At 34.3% G+C, this 27,318-nt stretch overlaps 3 protein-coding genes across 3 annotated transcripts; 2 read left to right on the forward strand and 1 right to left on the reverse strand.

The window, feature by feature from the left end:
* The first annotated feature begins 2,007 nt into the window (after positions 1-2,007).
* LOC112767253 (heavy metal-associated isoprenylated plant protein 24) lies at positions 2,008-3,305 on the forward strand. The gene is made up of 2 exons (XM_025813135.3): positions 2,008-2,336; positions 2,811-3,305. Exons 1-2 carry the CDS (start codon positions 2,183-2,185, stop codon positions 3,104-3,106), a joined length of 450 nt encoding a protein of 149 aa, XP_025668920.1. The 5' UTR covers positions 2,008-2,182; the 3' UTR covers positions 3,107-3,305.
* A 12,963-nt stretch (positions 3,306-16,268) lies between these two features.
* On the forward strand, positions 16,269-21,207 carry LOC112765198 (agamous-like MADS-box protein AGL104). The gene is made up of 12 exons (XM_029294321.2): positions 16,269-16,389; positions 16,517-16,726; positions 17,795-17,848; positions 17,956-17,988; positions 18,534-18,552; positions 18,957-19,018; positions 19,162-19,189; positions 19,311-19,372; positions 19,451-19,550; positions 19,764-19,814; positions 19,909-20,006; positions 20,102-21,207. The coding sequence occupies exons 2-12, from the start codon at positions 16,542-16,544 to the stop codon at positions 20,385-20,387; spliced, it is 978 nt and encodes a 325-aa protein (XP_029150154.1). The 5' UTR covers positions 16,269-16,389; positions 16,517-16,541; the 3' UTR covers positions 20,388-21,207.
* Positions 21,208-23,619: 2,412 nt separating this feature from the next.
* LOC112764439 (uncharacterized) lies at positions 23,620-27,069 on the reverse strand. The gene is made up of 5 exons (XM_025810035.2): positions 26,890-27,069; positions 26,096-26,333; positions 25,843-25,919; positions 24,184-25,171; positions 23,620-23,887 (listed from the first exon to the last, which is right to left on the reverse strand). Exons 2-4 carry the CDS (start codon positions 26,321-26,323, stop codon positions 25,015-25,017), a joined length of 462 nt encoding a protein of 153 aa, XP_025665820.1. The 5' UTR covers positions 26,324-26,333; positions 26,890-27,069; the 3' UTR covers positions 23,620-23,887; positions 24,184-25,014.
* Positions 27,070-27,318: the final 249 nt, after the last annotated feature.

The raw sequence follows: 27,318 nt of genomic DNA on the forward strand, positions 1-27,318 counted from the left end.
TCCTTGTATGGTATTAAATAGCAATCACAATCTTCGTAAGGAAACTTGAAAGGGTCACCATAATAATTACCAATAGCAAGTAAGGTGAGCACGGATAGCGGGTACTCTATTATTCGTCTGAATTTGAATCTAACTAGTTAAATTGGTTTTGAAATTAATGGGTAATCGAGTTTAATTCGAACCAAATCGATGATTTTTGCTAGTAATTAGTTCATATATCAATTTTGGAGGTGCAAAACCCGAACTAACTTGCGAATCCGATTATATATTAATTAAATAAAAAAATAAAAAAATATATATAGCTTTTTTATGAGACAATGATTATTCATTATTAATATGTTTAGATTTTAATGAGTTTAGTTTTTAATGTATTTAGTATTTAACATGTTTGGATTATTTCTATTGATGTTACATGCAGTGGCGGATTCATAAATTTTATAAGAGGGGGGCCAAATTAAATACGAAATAAATTAAAATATAACATAATAAAAAGTCAACAAAATATAATTTATAATATATAGATCAAAATTAATAATTATATTATATAAAAATTAACATTCAACTACATACTTTAGGATTTAGGTATTTTTAAATTTGGTTTGCGATATTTCATATAACTAAAATTATCAATTTATCATCTGAAATAAATTTTGAAACATTCTCCTTTTCAACATATACAATTATATAATCTGCTAAAAGTTGGTCTTTCCTTTTATTTTAAAGTATTATTTTAATAATTTTTATTGTTTAAAAATCTATTTAATTGTGATTGTTGTTATAAAAAGAGTCAAAACAATTTTTTTTTATAATTATTACTTTTTACATTAATCCAAACCTATATTTTTAATAACTTTTGAATTATTTATATATTTATACGTTTTTATTGTTTTTTAAACCTATTTGATAATTGTTACTAATATATAAAATTTTTTTAGTGTGTAATATACAAAAATATATTTAATCTATAATAATAATAATAATAATAATAATAATAATAATAATAATAATAAAAAATTAATAGTGCTAATTTTTTTAAAAAATATTTGGGGACCATGGCCACTTTAGGCCCCTTGAATCTGCCACTGGTTACATGTTTATTGTACTTGTTGAATTTTTAAGATAAAAATTTGGTTTTTTTATAAATTTTAAAGTCATCGGATACCCAATTACTCGAACCGAACCAATATGTTCAATTTTAATTTTATCATAAATCCGAACCAAATCGACCTGTGATCACCTAATAGTAAGATATATATTAAAGGTTTAATTACTCTATTAGTCCCTATAATTTTACCAAATTTTTAATTAGGTCCCTATACTTTTTTTCTTTTTAATTGGGTTCCTACAGTGTTTTTAATTTTGTAATTACATCCTTTTCATGTTAAAAATATTAAAATTAACATAATATTTTTACCAAAATACATGCAGTCAAAGATTTAATTAAGTTTTTAATTATAAGTACCTTCAATTTATGAAAAAATATTCAGTTAACTCTAATATTTTTTATACTAGGAAGGACTTAATTACAAAATTAAAGCAGTGTAGGGACTCAATTAAAAAAAAAAAAATATAGGGACCTAATTAAAAATTTGGTAAAACTATAGGAACCAACAGAGTTATATTAAATAATGAATTTGTTCTTATAGTAAGTCATTTAAAGAGGTATGTAACTTGTTTATTTTTCCTTATTTTCAGGTCCTTAAAATAATTAAGGAGGTAATTGAATTAGAAGCAATCCAAGAAAATTCTAGGAGACTAGGACAGCAATCTTGTCTATTAATTATTTGATTTGATTGTAGATATATATAACTATATATATTAAAAATAATAAGTCATCCATCAACTACTGTATATATATTTTGTCATTAGTCCACACGTTTGAATCCACCACATACACAATTTCATGCATCACTTGTCTGTTAATAAATTAATTAGTTGCATGTCCTTTCTCTTAGGCATATCATTCACTGCACTTATTATTATCGTTTTCATATCCCAACTAACAGTGAGACAAAACTTGAACTTGACTAGTCATTTTCCATAATTCCGGACACCTTATATATACACACACTCAGCTTCTTAATAGTTCGCTTATTCAAGAGTATTTACTTTGAACTAAGAACAACTATATTTTGCATATATATCTTCTTGTGCAACTAATTAAGAATCAAGTAGAAGAAACATGGGAGTACAAGGCACTTTGGACTATTTCTCTACTTTACTAAGCAGCACCAAAAAGAAGAAGAAGAAGCAAACTCAAACGGTGGCTCTTAAAATCAGAATGGACTGTGAAGGTTGTGCTCGCAAGGTTAAGCATGTCCTTTCCGGTGTTAAAGGTACTTCGTTTTCTTTTCCTATCCTTTGTTATATATGAGAGGTAAAGTTTTGTATTAACTGAGAAAGAACTAAATAAAACATGTATAACAAATGATTTGGTGATGAAATAACACTTCTCTTAAATTTCCGTGAATTTGGTATATTTTTTGTTTTATATTAAAATTTTTAGCTTTTAAAATGATCATTAAACTGAATAATTATATCTCTAATAAATATATTAATGTATTATAAAATTATTTTAAAAATTTAAATTAATAAAAGAGACACGTAAATAAATGTTTATATTTTTAATAAGCTTCACACAAAAGTCTCGTTATAATGTGTAAAAGTTTTATATAAGATTTTATTTATTTATTTTATATTAAATTTTTAATTAATAAAAATTAAATTTTAAATTTTTATGTTTGAAATTATTTTTTAACTTCAACAAAATATATGACTCTCATATATTTAGTAACAATTAATTTTTGAAGGAGCTAAGTCTGTCGACATAGATTTAAAGCAGCAGAAGGCAACGGTGACCGGATACGTTGAGCCAAAGAAAGTTTTGAAGGCTGCTCAGTCAACAAAGAAGAAGGTTGAGTTGTGGCCATATGTTCCGTACACAATGGTGGCTCATCCTTATGTCTCTGCTGCCTATGATAAGAAGGCACCCCCTAATATGGTTAGAAAGGTTGCTGACACCGCCAACATAACGGAAACCACCGTTGACGACGGCTACATCCAAATGTTTAGTGATGAAAACCCAAATGCTTGTTCAATCATGTAATATATTATTTAAACTAAGATTTCATTTTTCTATTTGTTTTGTCCTTATTATTAGGTAAGTAATTAACCGAAAATCATGCTCGGCCTGTGGTTTATCTTGTGTAAATAATAAAGTATTTGTCTTTTTATATCATAAAAAATTGTATATTTCTTTTGTATTTTTTTATTTTTGTAATAAATTAAAATATTAGGTGATTAATGTAACACCCTACTACACAGTGTTTTATGCTTAAGTCATAGAACAGAGGTAGTGTGGTATTACAGACCTTTAATAGTAAGGATATACATATAATACTGAAAGAAATAATATACTAGGAGCCTTGAAACAGAGCGGGTAAACAAAAATCGCAAAATAAAAAGCGCAACGCTCAAGGAATAGGATTACTTGCGTGCTAAGAAACCTAATAGGAACATGATAAAACAATAAACGAAGGGATAAAGAAAAGCCAAGGAACAACATAACTAGCCTCTGACTCAGCCTGCGAAGCTAAGGCTGGCCGGAGGATACATATATACATATAAACATACATAAGTGTCCCCAAAATATACCAAAATACCAAAGTAAACTCCTATCTCTCCCTCAACCTCTAAGAGGAGCAGCATACATAAGTTACTTGGAGAGTAAGCTACACATATACATACATATATACAAATAGAAACCAAAATATACCCAAGGACTACTTCGCTTTCCAGAATCCAGACGCCTAGCGAGGAGCCTCTCGACCTGCATCTGAGAAACAACAATACAATATGGAATGAGAACCGGAGGTTCTCAGCATGGTAAAAGTGCCACGCGTATAAGAAATACGGTCCTGAGAATGCCATAGGCAATCCTAGAACTCCGTTATTCAATTAACCAACTTAAGTACTAAACAGAAGCCATAAACAGGGGTAGGTATTCTAAATCTGCCTAACTTACTCAAGTTCAAGCTTAACCTAACATCAAACCATTTCCTCCGTTTTCTCCATCCTTTCATCATTCAGAATGTAACAGAAACAAGCAACCAAACAAGTTCACGCACAAGTAATGATCAAATAGTACAAATAACAAGTATAACAAATAGCAGGTAATATATATCAATTAGGCATACCCAAAAAAATGCATAGCAATCAATACAAACAAATGCATATGATGCATGCCTGTCCTATGGCTGATGGGGCCCATCTGTCGGTTATCCAGCCAACCCGACAAGTCCGAAAACCTTAGACTGTCCCCCGTCGCGCATCCCCAAGAGTCTATGCATAGAGTTCACATTCAATCATCATATAATCACTCAATGGGGGCTATCCATACCCGGGAATTTATACGTGCCCGGTCACCCTTACGACGTAGGGTCAACAGAGTATCGAGATTCAACCTGGAACACGTGGTGGCGAGCCACGGCTCTTACCCAGGGAACTCGTATCTCAGATAGCATTATTCATAAGCCATTTCATAGTCATAATCATTATTTAATCATTCATCAAGCCATGGCATATTAACTCCTTTTATTAACAACCTCCCTTTCACATTTTTCATCGTCATTCCCTTATAATTCAACTTGATTACCCTTTCCGGGTCCTGACCAAACTTTTTATCAAACTCTTCTCATCCTTCTTAATATCGAATAATCTTAAAATCAACCCAACTCTAACATTAAATCAATCACATCACACGAGGATTGAACTTTAACTTCTCGAACTCATGACTATCACTAAGACATCCTCGACACTCTATTTTCTTTTCTATTTTTAATATAGCAAATGAACTCGGAATTGCACAAACTTTATGTCCAGGCGTTCATATTGAAATAAGCTTTCTAACAAACTAAATATCATAATTTTCTGATTTTTCTAGCCTCAGGAATAAAGGAAAAACCGTGACTGCTCTGCAGTGCATAAAACCAGAAAAACAGCAGCAGCATGTGATATTCAAAATTCAATATAAAATCCAAGTTAAATCCAATGACTTTGAAAATTAATGTAGTTAAAATTTACTCATCCAGGTTTCTTTCTCAATTGGTTCTGAGTCAATACCATTTTTAATGAAAAAGTTACATTACCTGGAAGTTAAGTAAAAATGAGACAAAATCTGTTTTAAAAACCAACAAGCTTAGTACCTTTCAATTGGAATAACTTTTATTACAAAACTCCAATTAAGCTAAATTTTGATTTGAGAACCCCTAGCTCATCTAAAAACAAGTGTGTCTTGGTTGCAACCCAATTTCTATTTAATTCTAAGAGTTACAAGCATTGGAAGTTGATGCATAGCTTGCTGAAATCTGTTTCTTTTTAGTTTTGACCACCAATATTCAAAAATTCACAGCTCCCAATCCTCAACTCTTAAAATTCTGAAATTTTAGAGAACTAAAGAAAGTTAATCAAATTTTATAACAAAATTGGTTTCGCTCCAAGACTCAACTCGTAAAAGTCGCAGCAAGACAAACAAGTTGCTGCCTGTTTGATCTTTTCTGCTGCTGGACAGATTTAACAACCTAACTTTAAAAATTTGCCATAAATTGTATATTTAACAAAAAAGTCCCAAAATTTCCAGTTTAGTTCCTTATATTCCCAAGTTTAGCCCAAACTTGGTCTCATGCAATTCCGATCATTACATAATTAGTTACAGCATATACAATACCACCACAACACAACTCTACATCCTTATTAACAAACACCAATTCTAATCCATCATAAATAAATATAAGAGCACACTATTAATAGCTTTCACACCTCATAATTCTAATATATAAATTCACTAACAAATCTATTCTAACAACATTACAAGGCTAATCATTAAATACAACAAACAATCCAACTTATTCTATGGTTCCTCTAACCTGAGTTTTCACAACACCGTAAATATTAAACGTGCGAAACTTAAACCATACCTTGGCCGATCACTTAATTCACCCAAGGCAGCTTCTCAACATAAAATCACAGCCCCTCCAAGCTCAATCAAACAGCCCCAAAGCAAGCCTTGTCACCAACAAAGCTCCAAGTAATCCAAATTCAAGTTCAATGCATAAACACCCTCTTAAACTACACCTAATACACATATATATGTTCCAATTCAGTTCTCTATTACCAAAAACAAGATTGAGCTAGGTTAGGGTGTTCTTACCATACCCATATGCTCAATAGCTTGAGCCCACAAGTTCCGGAATCTAACTTGAACCTAGAACACAAAAATTAGACAAGATTCACTATAGGTTTTCAAGTTTACCAAAGAAAGAGGGATAGAGATTCTGAACTCAATAGAAGGCTTACCAGAGAAATTGTTTGGATAGAAAGGTAGAGCTCGACGCGCTGAGCGCGTGGCCGCGAACGGTGCGGCAATCGGAGCCCGGATGAGGAAGTTATGGTAGTTGGAAGGAATGGTGAGGGTTAGGTTTCTTCTCTTCTCCCCCTTGCTGTGTTTTTCGTTGCTGTGGTGAAATGGAGAAGATGAAGCTGCTGCTTCATTTATGTTAGGGGCCCGGTTGAACCCATGGGTCCGGTTTGGGCCCCGGTTCAACCGGTTCGGCCCTTCCGGTCCGATTTTGGGCCAAATTATCGAAATTGGTATCAAAATTTTCGTTTCGACGAGCTCTATCCTATTTCAATATTAGTTTTGTATTTTTAACTTTCCTAATTAAAATTCAATATATTAACTAATAATTTACCGATTTTAGCGGGGTTTACATCCTACCCACCTAATTAGGAATTTTGTCCTCAAAATTCAGAGGGAGTTACCTGAAAAGAGGTGTGGGTAGTCCTTTCGCATCTCTGATTCAAGCTCCCAGGTATGTTCTTCAATACCTGCCCGACTCCAAGCTACTTTCACCAAAGAAACTTCCTTTCCGCGGAGACGTTTGGTGCTGGTATCATCAATCCTAACCGGAGTTACTGGAAGCGTCAGGTCTTCTCTCACTTGGACTGATTCCGGTTCTAGGACATGACTAGGATCAAAAGTGTATTTACGAAGCTGCGATACATGGAACACGTCATGCAGGTTCGAAAGATGTGGTGGTAACGCGATCCTATACGCCACTGGTCCAATTCTCTTCAGGATTTCAAACGGTCCAATGTAACGGGGATTTAACTTCTTGGTTTTGATGGACCTCCCTATTCCAGTGGTTGGAGTAACCTTCAAGAAGACGTACTCTCCTTCCTCAAATTCTAGAGGCTTCCGTCTTCGGTCTGCATAGCTCTTCTGACGGCTTTGAGCTTCAAGCATTCGACTCCGAATTCTCTTTATTTGCTCAGTGGTTTCACTTACCATTTCAGGTCCTATCAAGCTCTTTTCTCCTGCTTCGTACCAACATAATGGAGACTGGCATTTTCTTCCATACAAAGCCTCATATGGAGCCATTCCAATACTTGCATGATAGCTATTGTTATAAGCAAATTCTACCAAAGGCATATATCGATCCCAGCTCGCCGGTTGATCCAAAACACAAGCTCTTAACATGTCTTCCAAGGTTTGGATTGTTCTTTCTGATTGGCCATCCGTCTGAGGATGATAGGCAGTGCTTAAGCTCAATTGAGTGCCAAAAGCTCGTTGAAATGCACCCCAGAACCGTGATGTAAAGCGAGGATCTCTATCCGATACAATGGTGGAAGGTACGCCATGTAACCTCACAATCTCCTTTATATATAAGCGCGCCAACTCCTCCATAGAACAACTTATCCGAATAGGCAGAAAATGAGCTGATTTGGTCAATCGGTCTATAACCACCCAAATAGCATCACAACCGGTCCGAGTCCTTGGTAAGCCCAAAACAAAATCCATAGCAATGCTCTCCCATTTCCACTGTGGAATCTCCAAAGGTTGAAGGGTTCCTGCTGGCTTTTGGTGTTCGATCTTAACTTTCTGACAAGTTAGGCATTTAGAAACATGTAACGCCACATCATTTTTCATTCCTGGCCACCAGAACATCGTTTTTAAGTCTTGGTACATCTTAGTGCTTCCAGGATGAATGGAGAACCCGCTCTTATGAGCTTCCTTCAATATGTTATGTCGCAAATCCCCAACATCTGGCACAATTATCCGGCCCTTGAACCTCCACAATCCATCTCTATCTTCTGACACTCTCCATTGCTTGCCTTTCTCAATCGCCGGCAAAATCTTATACAATTCTTGGTCGTTCTGATGAGCCTTTATCAGTTCAGCCTTGAATTCGCTTGAGATCTGTAATTGGCTTAAGCATAAAGTCCCAAACTCTTCTCTGATTCCCAATTTCAATCCTTCGAAGGCTCTCAACAACTCTTCCTCTCTCAGCATCATCCAAGCAGCACATAGGGATTTTCTACTCAAGGCATCCGCCACTACATTCGCCTTTCCCGGATGATAGTTTAGCTCGAAGTCATAATCCTTCAGAAGTTCCATCCACCTCCTCTGACGCATATTCAATTCTTTTTGTTCAAACAGGTACTTCAGACTCTTATGGTCCGAGAAGACTTGAAATTTCACTCCATAGAGATAATGCCTCCAAATCTTCAAGGCAAAGACAACGGCTGCAAGTTCCAAATCATGAGTCGGATAGTTTCTTTCATGAGGTCTTAATTGACGTGAGGCATAAGCTACAACCTTATGATGCTGCATCAACACGCATCCTAAACCTTTCAAGGATGCATCACAGTACACCTCGAATGGTTCTCTCGGCTCAGGCAACACTAGTACAGGGGCGGTAGTCAATATCTGCTTTAAGGCAAGGAAACTCTCCTCACACTCGGGAGTCCACACAAAAGGAACATCCTTCCTGGTCAGCTTCGTTAAGGGTAAAGAGAGCTGTGAAAACCCTTTAATGAACCTTCGATAATAACCCGCCAAGCCTAAGAAACTCCTGATTTCCGTCACTGAAGTTGGCCGCTCCCAATTCATCACCGCCTCAACCTTAGCGGGATCCACTGCTATTCCTTGTTTACTTACCACATGGCCAAGAAATTTCACCTCAGACTTCCAGAACTCACACTTGGATAGCTTGGCATACAACTTCCTATCCTTCAGAATTTGTAGCACTGTTCGCAAGTGTTCAGCATGCTCATCCTCAGTCTTAGAATAGATAAGAATGTCGTCAATAAACACAACAACAAACTTATCCAGATATGGATGGAAAATTCTGTTCATGTAATCCATGAATATCGCCGGAGCGTTAGTTAGTCCGAAGGACATCACGGTATATTCATAGTGGCCATAGCGCGTTCTGAAGGCAGTCTTTGGGATATCCTCATCTCTAACCCTTATCTGGTGGCATCCGGATCGTAGATCAATCTTGGAGAACACGCCAGCTCCCTGTAATTGGTCCATCAGGTCATCAATCCTTGGCAGCGGATATTTATTCTTCACTGTAACCTTATTCAGCTGCCTATAGTCAACACATAAGCGCATGGTTCCATCTTTCTTCTTCACCAATAATACTGGCGCACCCCACGGAGATACACTTGGTCGGATAAAATTCTTACCCAACAGATCCTCCAGTTGAGACTTCAATTCGGCCATTTCTAGAGGCGACATCCTGTAAGGAGCACTCGAGATTGGTCCGGCCCCAGGTACTAAATCAATAGCAAACTCAACTTCCCGTTTCGGTGGAAATTCATCAATATCATCAGGGAACACCTCCGGAAACTCACACACAACTGGGATTTGTTCCAAATCTTGATCATCACCCGAAACACCCGCAGCTAGCAACAATATCCCCTGACATTCAGCCCCAGAACAGTTCACCATCATGGAATTCAAGTAGTAGTTATTCACTACAACCGGCCCTTCAGTGTCTTCAGGCATGAAATACACTGTTTTCGCCGAGCAATCTAATAGAACGCGGTTCTTGGATAACCAGTCCAATCCCAGAATGAGATCAAGACCAGTCATCGTCAAACAAATTAAGTTATGCACGAAATCACGCCCTTGTACTCGAAAAGGAACTTGGGGGCACCCTAATCTAGTCACCATAGCCTCGTGGGTAGCATTATATACCTTTAAATCATACCCCAGTACTACTATTTTCAATCCTAGCTTATCAGCCTTCTCAAATGCAATAAAAGTATGTGAAGCTCCAGAATCAAACAAAGCATTCAAAGTTTTACCCGCCATCTCACATTTACCTCGGATCAATGCCTCTGACCCCTCAGCGCCTATAGAAGAAGTAGTGTATACCCTTCCTGGTTGCTGCACCCTGCCTGTCTCATATCTCTTCTTCTCGGGGCAACCACTAGCCAAGTGTCCCGGCTGCCCACAGGAGTAACAGACTCCAGTCCCAAACCTACATTGTCCTGAATGATACTTTCCACATCTGTGGCAACTCATATCCTGCTGTGGCTGCTTACCCTGTCTCCTTCCCTGATTAGCATTGGTATTAGGCCTCCTGGAGTTGCCTTGCCCCTGATTATTCTGAGGAACAAAGCTACCACGCTTGAACTGTCTGCCTCTGGGTGCAAAATTTCTCCCTGTGGTCCTCTGGAATGGCATCCTCATACCCCCTTTTTCTGCTGCAGCCCTTCTAACACAATCCTCTGCCACCCTGCTCCTATTTACCAACTCAGAAAACACCCGAATCTGCATAGGCGCCACAAAGCTCTGAATGTCACTCCTAAGGCCTCCTTCATACTTTATGCATTTCCACTCAGCAAAGTCCTCAGGAGCTCCCTGACAGATGCGTGAGAAGCGGCACAATTCCTCAAACTTACTGGTATACTCAGTGATGGTCATCTGTCCCTGTTTAAGCTGAAGGAGTTCGAGTTCTCTGGCATTTCTAACTGAAGTGGGGAAATATTTTTTATAGAATTCATCTCGGAACAACTCCCAAGATATCACAATCCCATCAGGTTGCAAAATGCGCCTCATGCCCTGCCACCAGTGCTGAGCTTCACCATGCAACTGATAGGTCCCAAACTCAACCCACTGCTCATCCGGAACCTGTTGAGCCTGTAATGCTCGCTCAATGGCCTGTATCCAATTATCAGCATCAGTCGGATTCGAGGTCCCTCTGAAAGTTGGAGGGTGAACCTTCAGGAAGGAATGCAGTGACATAGGACCATTCTCACCATTATTGCCATTATTTCCATTATTAATTTGATTTCCCAGGGCTTCAGCTGTTGCTTGCATTGCTGCTGCCATATTGCCTAATGCAGCCATGAAGTCTATAGGATTAGGAGTGTTTCCTGATGCCTCAGGCATGGCATTGCCTATTCGGCCTCTACCTCGCCCGCGTCCGCGTCCGCGAGTAGACATCTGGTCCCTATACACACCAAACAGGTGATATCAAGTTGATCAGTCTCAATATCGCAAGTTCAGTGCTTTAAGTCCCAAATGCATGCTCAGGAACGTTTATGCCACATACATCAATTAGATATCCTAATAGCACATAAACACATACACAGAGAATGCACAAAAGCACAATCAGTCCGTCCTCAGGCTCTATAGGAACGAACAGCTCTGATACCATAATGTAACACCCTACTACACAGTGTTTTATGCTTAAGTCATAGAACAGAGGTAGTGTGGTATTACAGACCTTTAATAGTAAGGATATACATATAATACTGAAAGAAATAATATACTAGGAGCCTTGAAACAGAGCGGGTAAACAAAAATCGCAAAATAAAAAGCGCAACGCTCAAGGAATAGGATTACTTGCGTGCTAAGAAACCTAATAGGAACATGATAAAACAATAAACGAAGGGATAAAGAAAAGCCAAGGAACAACATAACTAGCCTCTGACTCAGCCTGCGAAGCTAAGGCTGGCCGGAGGATACATATATACATATAAACATACATAAGTGTCCCCAAAATATACCAAAATACCAAAGTAAACTCCTATCTCTCCCTCAACCTCTAAGAGGAGCAGCATACATAAGTTACTTGGAGAGTAAGCTACACATATACATACATATATACAAATAGAAACCAAAATATACCCAAGGACTACTTCGCTTTCCAGAATCCAGACGCCTAGCGAGGAGCCTCTCGACCTGCATCTGAGAAACAACAATACAATATGGAATGAGAACCGGAGGTTCTCAGCATGGTAAAAGTGCCACGCGTATAAGAAATACGGTCCTGAGAATGCCATAGGCAATCCTAGAACTCCGTTATTCAATTAACCAACTTAAGTACTAAACAGAAGCCATAAACAGGGGTAGGTATTCTAAATCTGCCTAACTTACTCAAGTTCAAGCTTAACCTAACATCAAACCATTTCCTCCGTTTTCTCCATCCTTTCATCATTCAGAATGTAACAGAAACAAGCAACCAAACAAGTTCACGCACAAGTAATGATCAAATAGTACAAATAACAAGTATAACAAATAGCAGGTAATATATATCAATTAGGCATACCCAAAAAAATGCATAGCAATCAATACAAACAAATGCATATGATGCATGCCTGTCCTATGGCTGATGGGGCCCATCTGTCGGTTATCCAGCCAACCCGACAAGTCCGAAAACCTTAGACTGTCCCCCGTCGCGCATCCCCAAGAGTCTATGCATAGAGTTCACATTCAATCATCATATAATCACTCAATGGGGGCTATCCATACCCGGGAATTTATACGTGCCCGGTCACCCTTACGACGTAGGGTCAACAGAGTATCGAGATTCAACCTGGAACACGTGGTGGCGAGCCACGGCTCTTACCCAGGGAACTCGTATCTCAGATAGCATTATTCATAAGCCATTTCATAGTCATAATCATTATTTAATCATTCATCAAGCCATGGCATATTAACTCCTTTTATTAACAACCTCCCTTTCACATTTTTCATCGTCATTCCCTTATAATTCAACTTGATTACCCTTTCCGGGTCCTGACCAAACTTTTTATCAAACTCTTCTCATCCTTCTTAATATCGAATAATCTTAAAATCAACCCAACTCTAACATTAAATCAATCACATCACACGAGGATTGAACTTTAACTTCTCGAACTCATGACTATCACTAAGACATCCTCGACACTCTATTTTCTTTTCTATTTTTAATATAGCAAATGAACTCGGAATTGCACAAACTTTATGTCCAGGCGTTCATATTGAAATAAGCTTTCTAACAAACTAAATATCATAATTTTCTGATTTTTCTAGCCTCAGGAATAAAGGAAAAACCGTGACTGCTCTGCAGTGCATAAAACCAGAAAAACAGCAGCAGCATGTGATATTCAAAATTCAATATAAAATCCAAGTTAAATCCAATGACTTTGAAAATTAATGTAGTTAAAATTTACTCATCCAGGTTTCTTTCTCAATTGGTTCTGAGTCAATACCATTTTTAATGAAAAAGTTACATTACCTGGAAGTTAAGTAAAAATGAGACAAAATCTGTTTTAAAAACCAACAAGCTTAGTACCTTTCAATTGGAATAACTTTTATTACAAAACTCCAATTAAGCTAAATTTTGATTTGAGAACCCCTAGCTCATCTAAAAACAAGTGTGTCTTGGTTGCAACCCAATTTCTATTTAATTCTAAGAGTTACAAGCATTGGAAGTTGATGCATAGCTTGCTGAAATCTGTTTCTTTTTAGTTTTGACCACCAATATTCAAAAATTCACAGCTCCCAATCCTCAACTCTTAAAATTCTGAAATTTTAGAGAACTAAAGAAAGTTAATCAAATTTTATAACAAAATTGGTTTCGCTCCAAGACTCAACTCGTAAAAGTCGCAGCAAGACAAACAAGTTGCTGCCTGTTTGATCTTTTCTGCTGCTGGACAGATTTAACAACCTAACTTTAAAAATTTGCCATAAATTGTATATTTAACAAAAAAGTCCCAAAATTTCCAGTTTAGTTCCTTATATTCCCAAGTTTAGCCCAAACTTGGTCTCATGCAATTCCGATCATTACATAATTAGTTACAGCATATACAATACCACCACAACACAACTCTACATCCTTATTAACAAACACCAATTCTAATCCATCATAAATAAATATAAGAGCACACTATTAATAGCTTTCACACCTCATAATTCTAATATATAAATTCACTAACAAATCTATTCTAACAACATTACAAGGCTAATCATTAAATACAACAAACAATCCAACTTATTCTATGGTTCCTCTAACCTGAGTTTTCACAACACCGTAAATATTAAACGTGCGAAACTTAAACCATACCTTGGCCGATCACTTAATTCACCCAAGGCAGCTTCTCAACATAAAATCACAGCCCCTCCAAGCTCAATCAAACAGCCCCAAAGCAAGCCTTGTCACCAACAAAGCTCCAAGTAATCCAAATTCAAGTTCAATGCATAAACACCCTCTTAAACTACACCTAATACACATATATATGTTCCAATTCAGTTCTCTATTACCAAAAACAAGATTGAGCTAGGGTTAGGGTGTTCTTACCATACCCATATGCTCAATAGCTTGAGCCCACAAGTTCCGGAATCTAACTTGAACCTAGAACACAAAAATTAGACAAGATTCACTATAGGTTTTCAAGTTTACCAAAGAAAGAGGGATAGAGATTCTGAACTCAATAGAAGGCTTACCAGAGAAATTGTTTGGATAGAAAGGTAGAGCTCGACGCGCTGAGCGCGTGGCCGCGAACGGTGCGGCAATCGGAGCCCGGATGAGGAAGTTATGGTAGTTGGAAGGAATGGTGAGGGTTAGGTTTCTTCTCTTCTCCCCCTTGCTGTGTTTTTCGTTGCTGTGGTGAAATGGAGAAGATGAAGCTGCTGCTTCATTTATGTTAGGGGCCCGGTTGAACCCATGGGTCCGGTTTGGGCCCCGGTTCAACCGGTTCGGCCCTTCCGGTCCGATTTTGGGCCAAATTATCGAAATTGGTATCAAAATTTTCGTTTCGACGAGCTCTATCCTATTTCAATATTAGTTTTGTATTTTTAACTTTCCTAATTAAAATTCAATATATTAACTAATAATTTACCGATTTTAGCGGGGTTTACAATTAATATTTTTATATTTGCTTTAATTTTATATAATAAAAAAGATCTATAAAAAATTAATATAAATATTATTTTTCTTCATTTTTTTTTGCGTGACTTATTTTGCACATAGCAAGTTTGTAGTCTAGGTGTATTTATTATATTGAAAGAAAAATTATTTTCTTATATCAAATCATATGAACACTTATTTTTTATTTTATGATGTATGCAATTTGTAGTCTAGGTGTATCTATTATATTGAAAGAAAAATGATTTTCTTGTATCAAATCATATGGACACTTATTTTATGATGTATGCGACTCATTTTTTCAACACTTAGTTATCAATTTTTCAAGTTGTATTTATTATTATACATTTAAATATTATGTATTAATTATAAAAATATTAAATAAAAATAATTATTTTTATAATTAAATTTAACTAATTATTTGAGCAATGCTAGGACTAGTAATTTTTGTGATTAGTAGTCATCAAATAGTCATCAATAATGATTTAATAGTGTGAAATTGGTATGAGATTTTATCCAATGGCTCACCTTTCTCTGCTGATTACATGCTAGCCAAAATTCAATAAAATTACTGCCTCTATACTTTTTCATTTTTTTAATCTAATTTCTTTAATCTTATAATCTAATGATATATTTTATGCCACATTTTATTTCATACTTTATTCTAGTAATACTACTGTGATGCATTCATGGCATCGTCATTATCGTCACATTTAATTTTCTTTTTGTTGACTATTTTATTTTATTTATCATGTTATGTGTAATAAGGCCATGTTCTATTGCGTATTAGGTAGGACAATATATTGGCATGCACACGCGGAGACTTCTCCTCATTTTCTTAGACTTCTTAAACTGGTTATTTTGTTAGGTTTAGTTTTGATGTGATTTAGACATGGCGGTTTCATGACCAACGATTGTGGTTATTATTTATACGACATACTTGCAAATTATAATGGATCAAACCAGATATTATAATTACTTACTTAATCCGTTGATTAAAGCGCTAGCCTTACAAACATGTGTTTAAACTTTTATTAATTTTTTTTTTGAATCATACAATATAATAACGATGCACTAGATATTTGCAACAATCAGCGGTATCAATTGAACAGTTCAAACAACGAAGCCCGTACAAAGATGATAGGGAGGCATGTGAACACTATCATATTAAAAAAAAAAAAAGCAAATGAATGAACTAATGGTTAATAATTCATGAAATATTAATTTAACTAAGAACAACAATAAGAATGAACTCAAAGTAATAATAATTAATAAGCGACCATTTCTTACATAAATCCATTAAAATCTGTATCTATACCTTCTTTCTTTTCTCGCAGCCATTCATAGCCATTCCCTCCTTCTCTCTCATATCCAACTATTCATTATTATTCCTCCTTTCAAGGTTCTTCATGAATGCCTTATATATATATATATAATTTTTTTTTTTAATTTTGTAGTATTGTTACTATCTTAGATCTTCCCCTGCCAATATTCTGGATTTCCTTTTTTTACATACATACTTTTTACAGCTTTGTTCATAGATAATAAATCAAGATGGGGCGTGTGAAATTGGAGATAAAAAGAATAGAGAATACCACAAATCGACAAGTTACATTCTCAAAACGTAGAAATGGTCTCATCAAGAAAGCATATGAGTTATCCATCCTTTGTGACATTGATATTGCACTTATCATGTTCTCTCCCTCTGGTCGTCTCAACCATTTCTCTGGCAAAAGGAGGTGTGCATGAATATCATTCTTAATTTATTTTCATTTTCAATTTCAATATCATCATCATTACTTAGTTTCTTTCCAATATTAGGGTTATAGATTGCAATCCAAACGATGATTTAAAACAATAATTATTAATTGTGAGAAAATGATAGTGTAGATGATTCCTTGTTTGTATTGCCTTCTCTATTTGGATTTAAAACCTCAAGCTCAATCATCATTCATGAATTTTCTCACCCTTTTCTTCTGGTAAATTGTAAATGAAACTTATGAACACAAATATTATTTTGTGTGTTTTGAAAACTAAGGATAAAATGTATCTTACGAAAACATGTTATTCTAAAACTAGTGTATCAATATTACGGAAATTTGAATAATGTATTTATTCTTTCATTTTGAAAATATTGAATTGTTCAAATCAAAACAAATATGAAAAAAAAAAAAGAAGATACATATATAACTCTCCTGCGGATTAGGATCTTGACTAAGACAATAATAACATGTGATAAATAATCAATGCTTTTAAATAGTTGGTGGTAATTCAATTGAATAGCAACATTATTCAAAATTGTGCCAAAAAGAGTTTTTTGTTTTTTATTTAATAAAAAATACATCTGTAGTTAGTATAGTAGCACTTCATTCTTATTATTTTCTTTCTCATAGTAAAACCGTTCAGCTTTCAAGAATGTGAAAAAATAATGAAGAACAGGATCAACCAAAGAACAAAGAACAAGAAAGATTTTGATCTTGTAGAGAATTAAAAGAAGATAATTGAGAGAGAATTAGTTGATCTGAATAGAAATTTTTATTAGAATGATTGAATGTATAATTAATTAATTATACAGTGTTGTATCACTATAGAGCAGAACCCTTGTACCTCTCTAGGCTAAAACAAATCTTAACAAACTAACAGATTCTATATACCTATAACTAACAACTTATAAATAATCTTTCTTTCTTATACTATCCTTTCCAAAAACAAAAGTTTTATTTTTTTTTTTACATTTTTTAATTTTTTTTTTGTTTTTCTTTTGACTTATGCTTTTTTTTTTTTGTATTTTTATATATGATAATCAGGATTGAGGATGTTTTCACACGTTACATTAATCTTCCTGATCAAGAAAGAGATAAGTATGTTATAGGCACTAAATAAATTTTGCATGTAAATATAGTAATTTTAATCACTAATCAGATTTGATTTTTTAATTTAATTATTTAGAGTGGTTCTTTTCTTGCAGTGCTGTAAATTTTCCTGAGCCACACTATGGCAGGTACTCTCTAAAGATTAAAAATACTTCCTCTTGTCTACCATACATATATATATATATATATATATATATATATATATATATATATATATTTTTTTTAATTTTTATACCATTATAATTAAATTTTTTATCTTGATAAAATAAACTTCTCACATTTATTTTTAACAAAATAAACATTAAACTTTTTTGAATTCTCTATGTGAATTTGTCTCCAGAGTGGTGAGTACAGGTAGAACTAATAAATTCAAGATTTCATTGAACGTAATTTGCAATATCCATTTTAGTTTGTCATGTACTACTTATGTGACACTGAAATTTGGTACTCTATTTCATTTCTAATATTTTAGGATTAGGTTTTGTATCCTTAATCCTAATTTTAGAAATTAAGATTTATAATTTAAAATATTAATAAAATAATAAATTTTATTGATTATATAATATTATTATTTTAATAAATTTTTTTCACATTTACGCCATAATTCTAATAATTTATTATTACAGACTTAAATACTAAACTTATTTTTTTTTATATTTTTTCTTTTTAACAGGGGAATTCAGAACAAAGAGGTATAGTAATATCTTGAATATATTTTTTTTATATACGTTTTAGTGATTGATGTAACTACATTTCAATTACCTAATGATAGTGGGAATATATAAATAGAAGTATGAAATGCACTTATATTCATATTTATAATTGGACTTTATAATTAATATAATAAACCTGATTTATATTCATGAGTAAGATGTGAATAAAAATTTAATGATGATTAATTTTTCATATTAATGGAAAATTAGATTATTTTCATTGCTAAAAAAGTTTTGATTATTATATTTTAAAATATTTTATTATTTTGACGTTAAAATATGTAAAACATATATAAATATATGCGGATTAATAAATAGTGGTTAATTTCTTATGGTTACAGAAGATTTTTGCAAAATTTATAATTGTTTGAGCATTTTTGTAGTATTTGCTCCGGACCCTTCAACAATTGAGGAATGAGAATGACATAGCTCTTCAACTAGCCAAGTTTGTCTATTTCTACTCCAGTGTTATTTAAAAAGACTTAATTTTTTAAAAATTATTTTATTTAAAAATTAAAATGATATTTGTTAATACTAAAATATTTGTTTCTTATATTTGGGAATGTTTGGTCTAATACTTCAACAAAGTCCGGGAGTCATTAACTCTGAGATTGAAGTAAGCATACTTTGTTATTCCTTGTTAAAATAATTTTGGCACAAGTTATCATTTTCATTTTTTGTAGCCATTACTTTTTTTTCATGATTTTGCATAAGTTGAATATCCTTACTTATATTAGGAACTCCAACAAGAAGTTAGTAGGCTACATCAACAACTTCAACTGGCTGAAGACCAGATAAGGTTTGTTTAAAAGTAACAATACCATAGTTATGTTTATTGTGCTTCTTTTATGATTATTTTCTTCATTTGTGAATTTAGGGCTTATGAACCCGATCCATTAAAGATGACATCTATGGAGGAGCTGGAATCTGGTGAAAAGAATCTTGTGGAGACTTTGACTCGCGTCATGCAAAGAAAGGTTTGCAATAACATAATCCGCACATGAGTAATTTTTTAAATATATTATTTGATTTGATATATTTCATAAGAATGAAATTAATTTACTACATATATATTAATATATAAAAAAAGAGTTATTTACTTTTATTTTTTAACATCATTCCTTTTTTCAATTTATGTTGTTTTTCATCTGATAAACTACATGTTTTATGTTTGTGTATGGTTATTATAGGAATATCTATTGAGCAGCCATTTGCCTACTTATGATCCATCAACTATTCAGGTAAACTACATTCATGTAATTACTAATAATTCAACAAAATTCACACATAATATAAGTGAAAGAAGTACAATAACAAATCTGAGAATTATGATAGGGGATGGCATCAACTTTTGAGAATGTCGGATGGTTGCAAAATGGTACCCAAAACCACAACCAAATATTTGATGCATCTACTCCTTTGGATCCACTCAGGTTATAATTTTATCTTTTTTAAATGCCGCCGTTTATTTATTAAAAATAAATAATTGTATAAAGAATCAATAATTTTGTGCACTGTAAATGATTAGGGATTTGCAATCGTCAATTTATGATCCATTTCCACAAGGAACAAATTCACAAAGCGATACAAGAAACATTGGAGAGTGTCACGTGACAAATCAGAATGACACGTGGCCTCAAGGATACACGTTATACTCTCATATGCAGCATGAGATGGTGGGACCTGACGTGTCGAATATGATGACGACACATGGACAAATGAATCTTCCAATCACAGCCTCTAATTTGCAACCATCCAACAATGAAGCCGGAGAATATGACTGTAAACCTCAAAATCAACTTAACACACAATAATAAACTCAACTCCATTCTTAACATGCATAATGTATATTAGATTATTAGTTATATATGAGATGATGATGATCACGTTTATGTATAATGTATGGGTGAAAGGAATATAAATTATCTGGGTGATCTTTAAGCTCATGAAATATCAAATTTGTGTTCAATAAGTTTGTGTTCATTCACTACCACCACATTCAGCCACAAGCTAGCATCCAGAATCACAAATTTAGTTTAGAGAAAGAAACAAAAACAATAACAACTAACAAAAACAAAAAAGGAGACTTCGGTTGTCGAAGAGCAAACCTGCCAACGAATATGAAGCAAGAAGCCGTGAAGAAAGAGACGACGACGGAGAAGATGAAGACACAATGATGATAAAGAAGAGAGAAAGTGCGCAAAGAAAGTGACGGTTAAGAAAGATAGGAGAATTGTAGGAAGGCTGGGGAAGAGAGAAAGAAGAGGCGACATGATATGGTAGGAGGTAGGTGGCGGCGTGGCGCAATGGCCAGGCGACGTGGTGGCTAGCTAGGTAGAAGAGAGATAGAGGGAGGAAGGAGGAAGAAGGAGGAAGCTAAGAAGGGATGAGATAGAGAGGATGAAGAGGGTATTAGGATAAATATGGGCATTATTTGAATTTTGAAATCTAATGAGAGATAGAAATGTTAGAACTTTGTGTCTTAGTATCACACCTCCGAGGACCTACACAAAATTTTGTATTTTTGTGTGCCTTTTGTAAACGAGTGAAAACTCAGGTGCAATCGACTTCATGTGAAGTTGATAATTAAGAGCTATTAGATAAAAATTTAGTCAAATCATTTAACAGTTCTCAGTTATTAACTTTACGTGAAGTCGATTGTACTTGAATTTTTACCATTTATAAAATTAGTTTAATATTTTTTTTATAATAAAACTATTTTTAATTAATTAATTGCAGTTGGTTATCCTCCTAATTAATTTTTCATCCTTATACGCTCTTCCTCATCTCTACTCTCTCTTTTCTTCTTCCTTTGGAAGCCTCTTTAGTCTCTATCACCATTTCTTTGGATGCTTCTCTTTCGTCTTTGTTGCACTGCTTCTTCTTATTTTTTGCATCCATCTCATCTTCTTCTTCTCTCTTTGGTAGTCATTCGGTACTATCTCTTCTATCGTTTTTTTTTTCCATCGACGTCATGGTCTTTTCTTTACCCTTTTCGTTTGATGACATTGTTGCTTTCTTCCCACATTGCTTCTTTGTCATGTATATTTTTATCATGTATGTACGAATTTGTTTTTGCTCTGTGTAAGGGGAAGAAAGTTGAATAGGAAAAGAACTAATCAATCATAAAAAAAAATAGAGAGAAGAAAATTTTAAAGAAAAAAAATTTGTCATTAACCGATGAATTAGTGCATACCACTAAACCAACCCGTTATATTACCTTCTTCTTAACGATATTCTTGTCTCAAAAGAATTATGTAAATTTTTTTTTCATCAAAAATAGGAAGATTCAAATTCGCGATCTTTTAAGTAAGTATGAAAAAACTATGTTATTTAAGTTATAATTCATTAGCATGTAAAGTTTAATTACAATTAATTAACATAATAATAATACTAAAATAATATTTTTGATTTTATTTTATTTTATTGTCCAAAATAAAGATACCCACTAGAATTCCATGTGTTGAAAATAATATTTTTGTAGCACTTTTTTTTTTTGTTGGTGGATTGGACAACCCTCAATCCTAGGTACACAATACACATCCACACACTCCTCACATACTTACCAATTTTTTCTTCTCGGTTGTAGCTGGTAGGACTCAGACCCGAGACCTTTTGAGATGGGGAGGGGGCTAAATACCGTGTGAGCTATGACTCATTGTACATCTTGAAGGCCCAACTGCTACCATTCTCTCTGATGGCGTCATCGTCATCTGTGGCATCACTACACGCCACCATTGCCTCTCCTCTCTAAGTCCTACATGGTCTCTTTCATCGGCGGTGACCTTCTTTTGCTACTTCACCGTCGTATTTCAATCCTTTTCCGCCATGATGTGCATGACAATAGCCTTCTCTGTTTGCGTCTCATTCTTATGTTCCCAAGAGAAAGCCGCCGCTTGGTGCCCTAGCCGCGATTGGACGTCCGCGACGGAACCCACAAAATCAGAGATTTTCGCCCTTCCCTGTTGCTGCTCCATGAAGGTAAATAGAAGTTATTTCGTCTTTTTTGCTCCGCTTCTCCTTCATGACGGTGCCGTCCTCGGTGCTATTCCTGGCCATTTGTCACGCGACCTGGTTCTCGAAGGGGTTCTATCGTCTGATTCTTCAGCTGAGTCTATTCTATGCCACCTACAACCGCCTTCCTCCAGCAAGCTTTATTTTGCATCTAGGGAGAGGTCGATACTAGATCTAGAAGCTCCGATAGTAGATGTAGAGTTTTTATTTCTAAAATTTTTTGAATGACCGTTGAGTAGTAAAAATTCTAAATTTGAAAATGTTTGAGTTTCTGAATTTGTTGTGGTACTATGTGTGCTTGAATTTCTAGATTTGGTTACTTTTTATCTTCCAATTTTAATTCACACATTATTGCACTAAACCAAGCTTTTTAACATAAAATTTGAATTTTTACCGCAAACTTCTCTACAAATCTAAAAGTTTAATCCATTAATAAAACCTGGAAATAATAATTCAAGATTTGTGAAATTATTTTTTTTTACATAAGACATTAACTTGTCATAATATTTTGAAATTATAGCCTGGCAAGCCGTCACTATTAGAAAACTATTTATTACAGACGAATTTATAGATAGATTTAGTCTGGTGGAAACTCAAGTGCGGTCGACTTCACCTGAAGTTGATACCTGAGACTCTGAGAGGTCGTTAGATGATTTGACTAAATTTTCATCTAATGACTTTGAGTATCAACTTCACCTGAGTTTTCACCATTTAGTCTTTATTATAAATGAATTTTTTATTTCCGACTGACAGATTTTTTTCCATCGGTAATTTACCGACATATTTTTTTCTATTACCGACATATTTTCCTTCGGTAATCGGTCCCTTCTATTTTGCTAAAACGTCAGATTTTCTGTCGGTAACTAGCGTCAACTTTCCGACAGAAAATTTGTCGGTAATTGGAGCCTTAAAAGCATTCGCAACTTTGAATACAGACGGATTTATCTGTAAATCCGTTAGTAAGGTAAAACATAATTTTTTTAGATTTTTTCATTGCAAAACAAACCTAATTTAATTCAAAATAAATATAAATTTAATCAAGATAAATTTCATCTGACTTGTATTCGAACATTCATAGTCAAGAAATAAACAAGTTCATCGTATTATTAACCTAGAAGAAAAGTATTATAAATAAGCAAGTCAGTTCAAAACATAAACAAAATGTATTGATACATCAACTATAATCCTCAGTGTATTGTTCAACCATACTAAAAATATCAGCAATAATCTTCAGTGTCATCTTCATCCTCATCATCATCATAGTCCTCAGCTATTATCAGCTATAATTTCTTCATACTTCCTTCAATCACATAAAATAAAAGACAAATTGACATCTTCAAATACATTAAAATGACTGATAAAATTTTTTCAAGATTAGTAATCCTACATTGCAAAAAGAAAGAGTATTAATTAAGAATACTATTTATAATTGATGTCAATTAACATGAGAATCATGTTTCACCAATGGAATAAATTTGGAATCACAACAACATTAATTTAAAAGAAAAACTCAATTTCAATATCCTGGTAAAAGGGCTCATTAAAAGAATATGAATGCAAAGTCATGAAAAGTCTTCATTGAATTCGAGAACTCACAAGGCAATTAACATGCACGTGATCCCAAGTAGTTGAAGTCTCTGTCTTTCAATATAATTTCAGAGAGAAACCAATCTATGAAATACACAGTGAGATAAAGTGTCTAGTCCCAATCTATATTTCTCAAAAACCTGAAAAAGTAACAGCGGAATATACTTTCTCATTATCATCAACCCAACTTTTAACATAAGAAAACATATTACTATACAATGTGTATACCTGCTTGATGAAATGACAATACACAGCACAGAATTCTTTGCAGGTAATCCAAATATCATCACACAATATATTACCGTTAATTGACTCTTGTGGACCTAGTCAGACATAACACAACAGAAGAAGTACCCAGGAGACCCACTAGTAATTACCTTGTCATACTCTTGTAAGAACTCAGAAAGATTGCACCCAATAATTGCCAAAGCGTTAACATTAGACTCATTACAAACTGAATAACTCCAGCAGAGTCCATAAAAATCAAAAGTACAACGGTAAGAGTCATACTAGTTGTCTATATAACGTGTTGGATACTACTTTATTCATGGATAACTTGGGGATCTAATGTTATCACTAAACTAAATCGGAAAACATCTAAGAAAACAAAACAACACACCTCTTCGCCAGAATTTCAACTTGGGCACAAATATTTTTTGAAAAGTTGGAAACTTTTTACGGAGATGATGCAATTTAAGTGAGCAACTCATATGGCCAAACAAATAAGCTACTACTCTGTATTTGAAACAAAAATTAAAAAGTAACGTGAAATCACACCTAGCCTAATGAGTGCATTATTTTCTAAATTAATTGAACAAGATGCATCTTCGGATTTAAGACTTAGCTCTGGAAAATTCTTTGTTTTGCAGTGAACTCGAACATGTTGCTGCGCAGCAGTAGAAGGCGCCATTTTGGAAACATCGATTCGACTAGCCTTGGCCAACTTGCTATTCTTACCCTAGTAGTAGTCACAAAAATCGGAATTGGCTTGAGTGTCCTACATGGACCACATGTTGGTAATGTATATAATACACATATAAACCTTGGACTTTTATGGTACAATTTTCTTAGAGCATACTGTAGAAAGGAAATCATACAAGAAAAGCAAAAGAAATGCATAAATAATAATCAACGGATTAAAAAAGGAAAGAAATTTGCTTGAATGTAACCAATGCTAAGACTAATCTTATTATTCCACCTGTCCCTTATGCTTTGCAAGTGTTATATCAAAGCCCTCTTCAACATCCTTTCTGTAAGTTCCTTCTTAACTTCTTACCCTGCAAGCCCTGAACCTATAATCACCAAATTCTCAACCCTTTTTCCTATAATAATAAGAACATAAGAAAGAGAACTAGTAAATTCGACTATTAACTTTGATTATCTAAATTTTAAGACTATAGAAAACAACTAAAACCTGTTGTATTCAAATGATGACATACAAGGATAACCTTCCTATATCAAAAGAAAAAATCAGTGGTGTATATAGTTTTATATGTCCAGACAACCTCAGCCTTTGGTCCACTCTCCTCCTTCAATTCTCTTTTAACGACTTAACTTTCTCTATGAACTCCAACAGTGCTTTTTCACCTGATGTACCTCTTTTGTCAGTCTTGTTCAAAGTACTTTGAGAGAAATAATTAGGAAAAAAAATATTGCCAAATTGCATACATCTTTTCAAGTGAAGCTGTGCAACCATTCCTATGGGAAGGTCTGGCGAGTCGTAACCCATCTCCATTAGCACATACCTGTTTTCAATATTCGGTTATTTCTAAACAGCAATAGTAACAACTCATAAAAGGTAGTGTTCATACCTGTATATCTCCTGGATGCATAAAACCTTGACGAAATTGGCAACTATAGGCTCAAGTTTACAGTATAACAATGGCATAACTTATGCTTAGAAGTAGCAGTAGAAACATACCATGTCAATGGGGTAGAACTTGAGTGGCTTTTTGCAGAACTTCTCGTCTCTTTCCCAAGGCTCAAACTGGTTACCATTATTCTCTTCAAAGAGTCTCGTAAACTCTTTGAGAGCATTATCCACATTATCAAACTCTTCCAATCTCTCCTCTGCATTAGGATTGTCTCCAGCTCTTGCTTTCTTGAAGAATAGATGCAAATGTTTCTCTGGGACCATAATAAGTTGCATGACACTGTAGCTGCTCCAAATCAACATCACTAATAATCAGAAAGTTTTGTCACATAAATGCAAAGATGAATAGAATAGAACAGAATAGAATAGAATAGAATAGAACCAAGACGAAATTACAATACTGGTTGACTTGTCGGGCTTGGTCGCAGAGGGAAAAGTTACAGTTGTACAAAATTTCATCTTTGTCAAATATGTAGTCTCACTCCTTGTTCCTGCAATTTGGTATCTTTGTAGACCGCTCTCTTTTGACATACCAATAACAATCAAAACACTATTTATTCAACTTAGAAGCTACAATTCAATTTGATTATTTTCATCGATCCAGACACAGGAAATGTGGAAAGAAATCAGGACTAAATTTGATAGCAGCATGTGAAGATGAACCTCTTTTATCACAAACATGGCTACAACTACAACAAGCTCAATCAACATCAACAACAAGATAGAAACGGTTTATGTAGATACTACAAAGCTGGATTACGAAGCAAAGTAGGATAAATCTAAAATTGCATTGGCAGAGAAAATTGAGCCCTAAGTAACATAATCACAAAATCAGAGTATACCTGAAATTCACGAAAGGAGCAGACGCGACGAAAGTGGTGATGGAGAGAGCTCGTGCGACGATAGTGACGAGAGCGGCGGCGGAGAGAGCTCTGCGACGATGGGAGTACGTAGACGCAACGAAAGCGGTGGTGGAGGAAGCCACGGAAAGAGGACTGGGTTTTATTTGTGTGAGTGCGTGTGAATGTTCAAATTAAGGTTTTATTATGGTTATTTAAATTTTCGACAGATTTATTAATTAATTACAGACGAATTTTTTATCAGTGAAAAATCTGAAATCAAATTTCAATTTATAGATAGAGTTACTGACGAATCTTATAATTTATCGGTAAATTTTTGAAAATTTTTTTAATTTTTTTACCAACAAAAAATCCATCATTATTTTTGACACTAAAATTTTATTGAAAAAATTCGTCTATAATCTATCATTT

This window comes from Arachis hypogaea, chromosome 17 (assembly GCF_003086295.3).
Source record: "Arachis hypogaea cultivar Tifrunner chromosome 17, arahy.Tifrunner.gnm2.J5K5, whole genome shotgun sequence".
Lineage (NCBI taxonomy): Eukaryota > Viridiplantae > Streptophyta > Magnoliopsida > Fabales > Fabaceae > Arachis > Arachis hypogaea.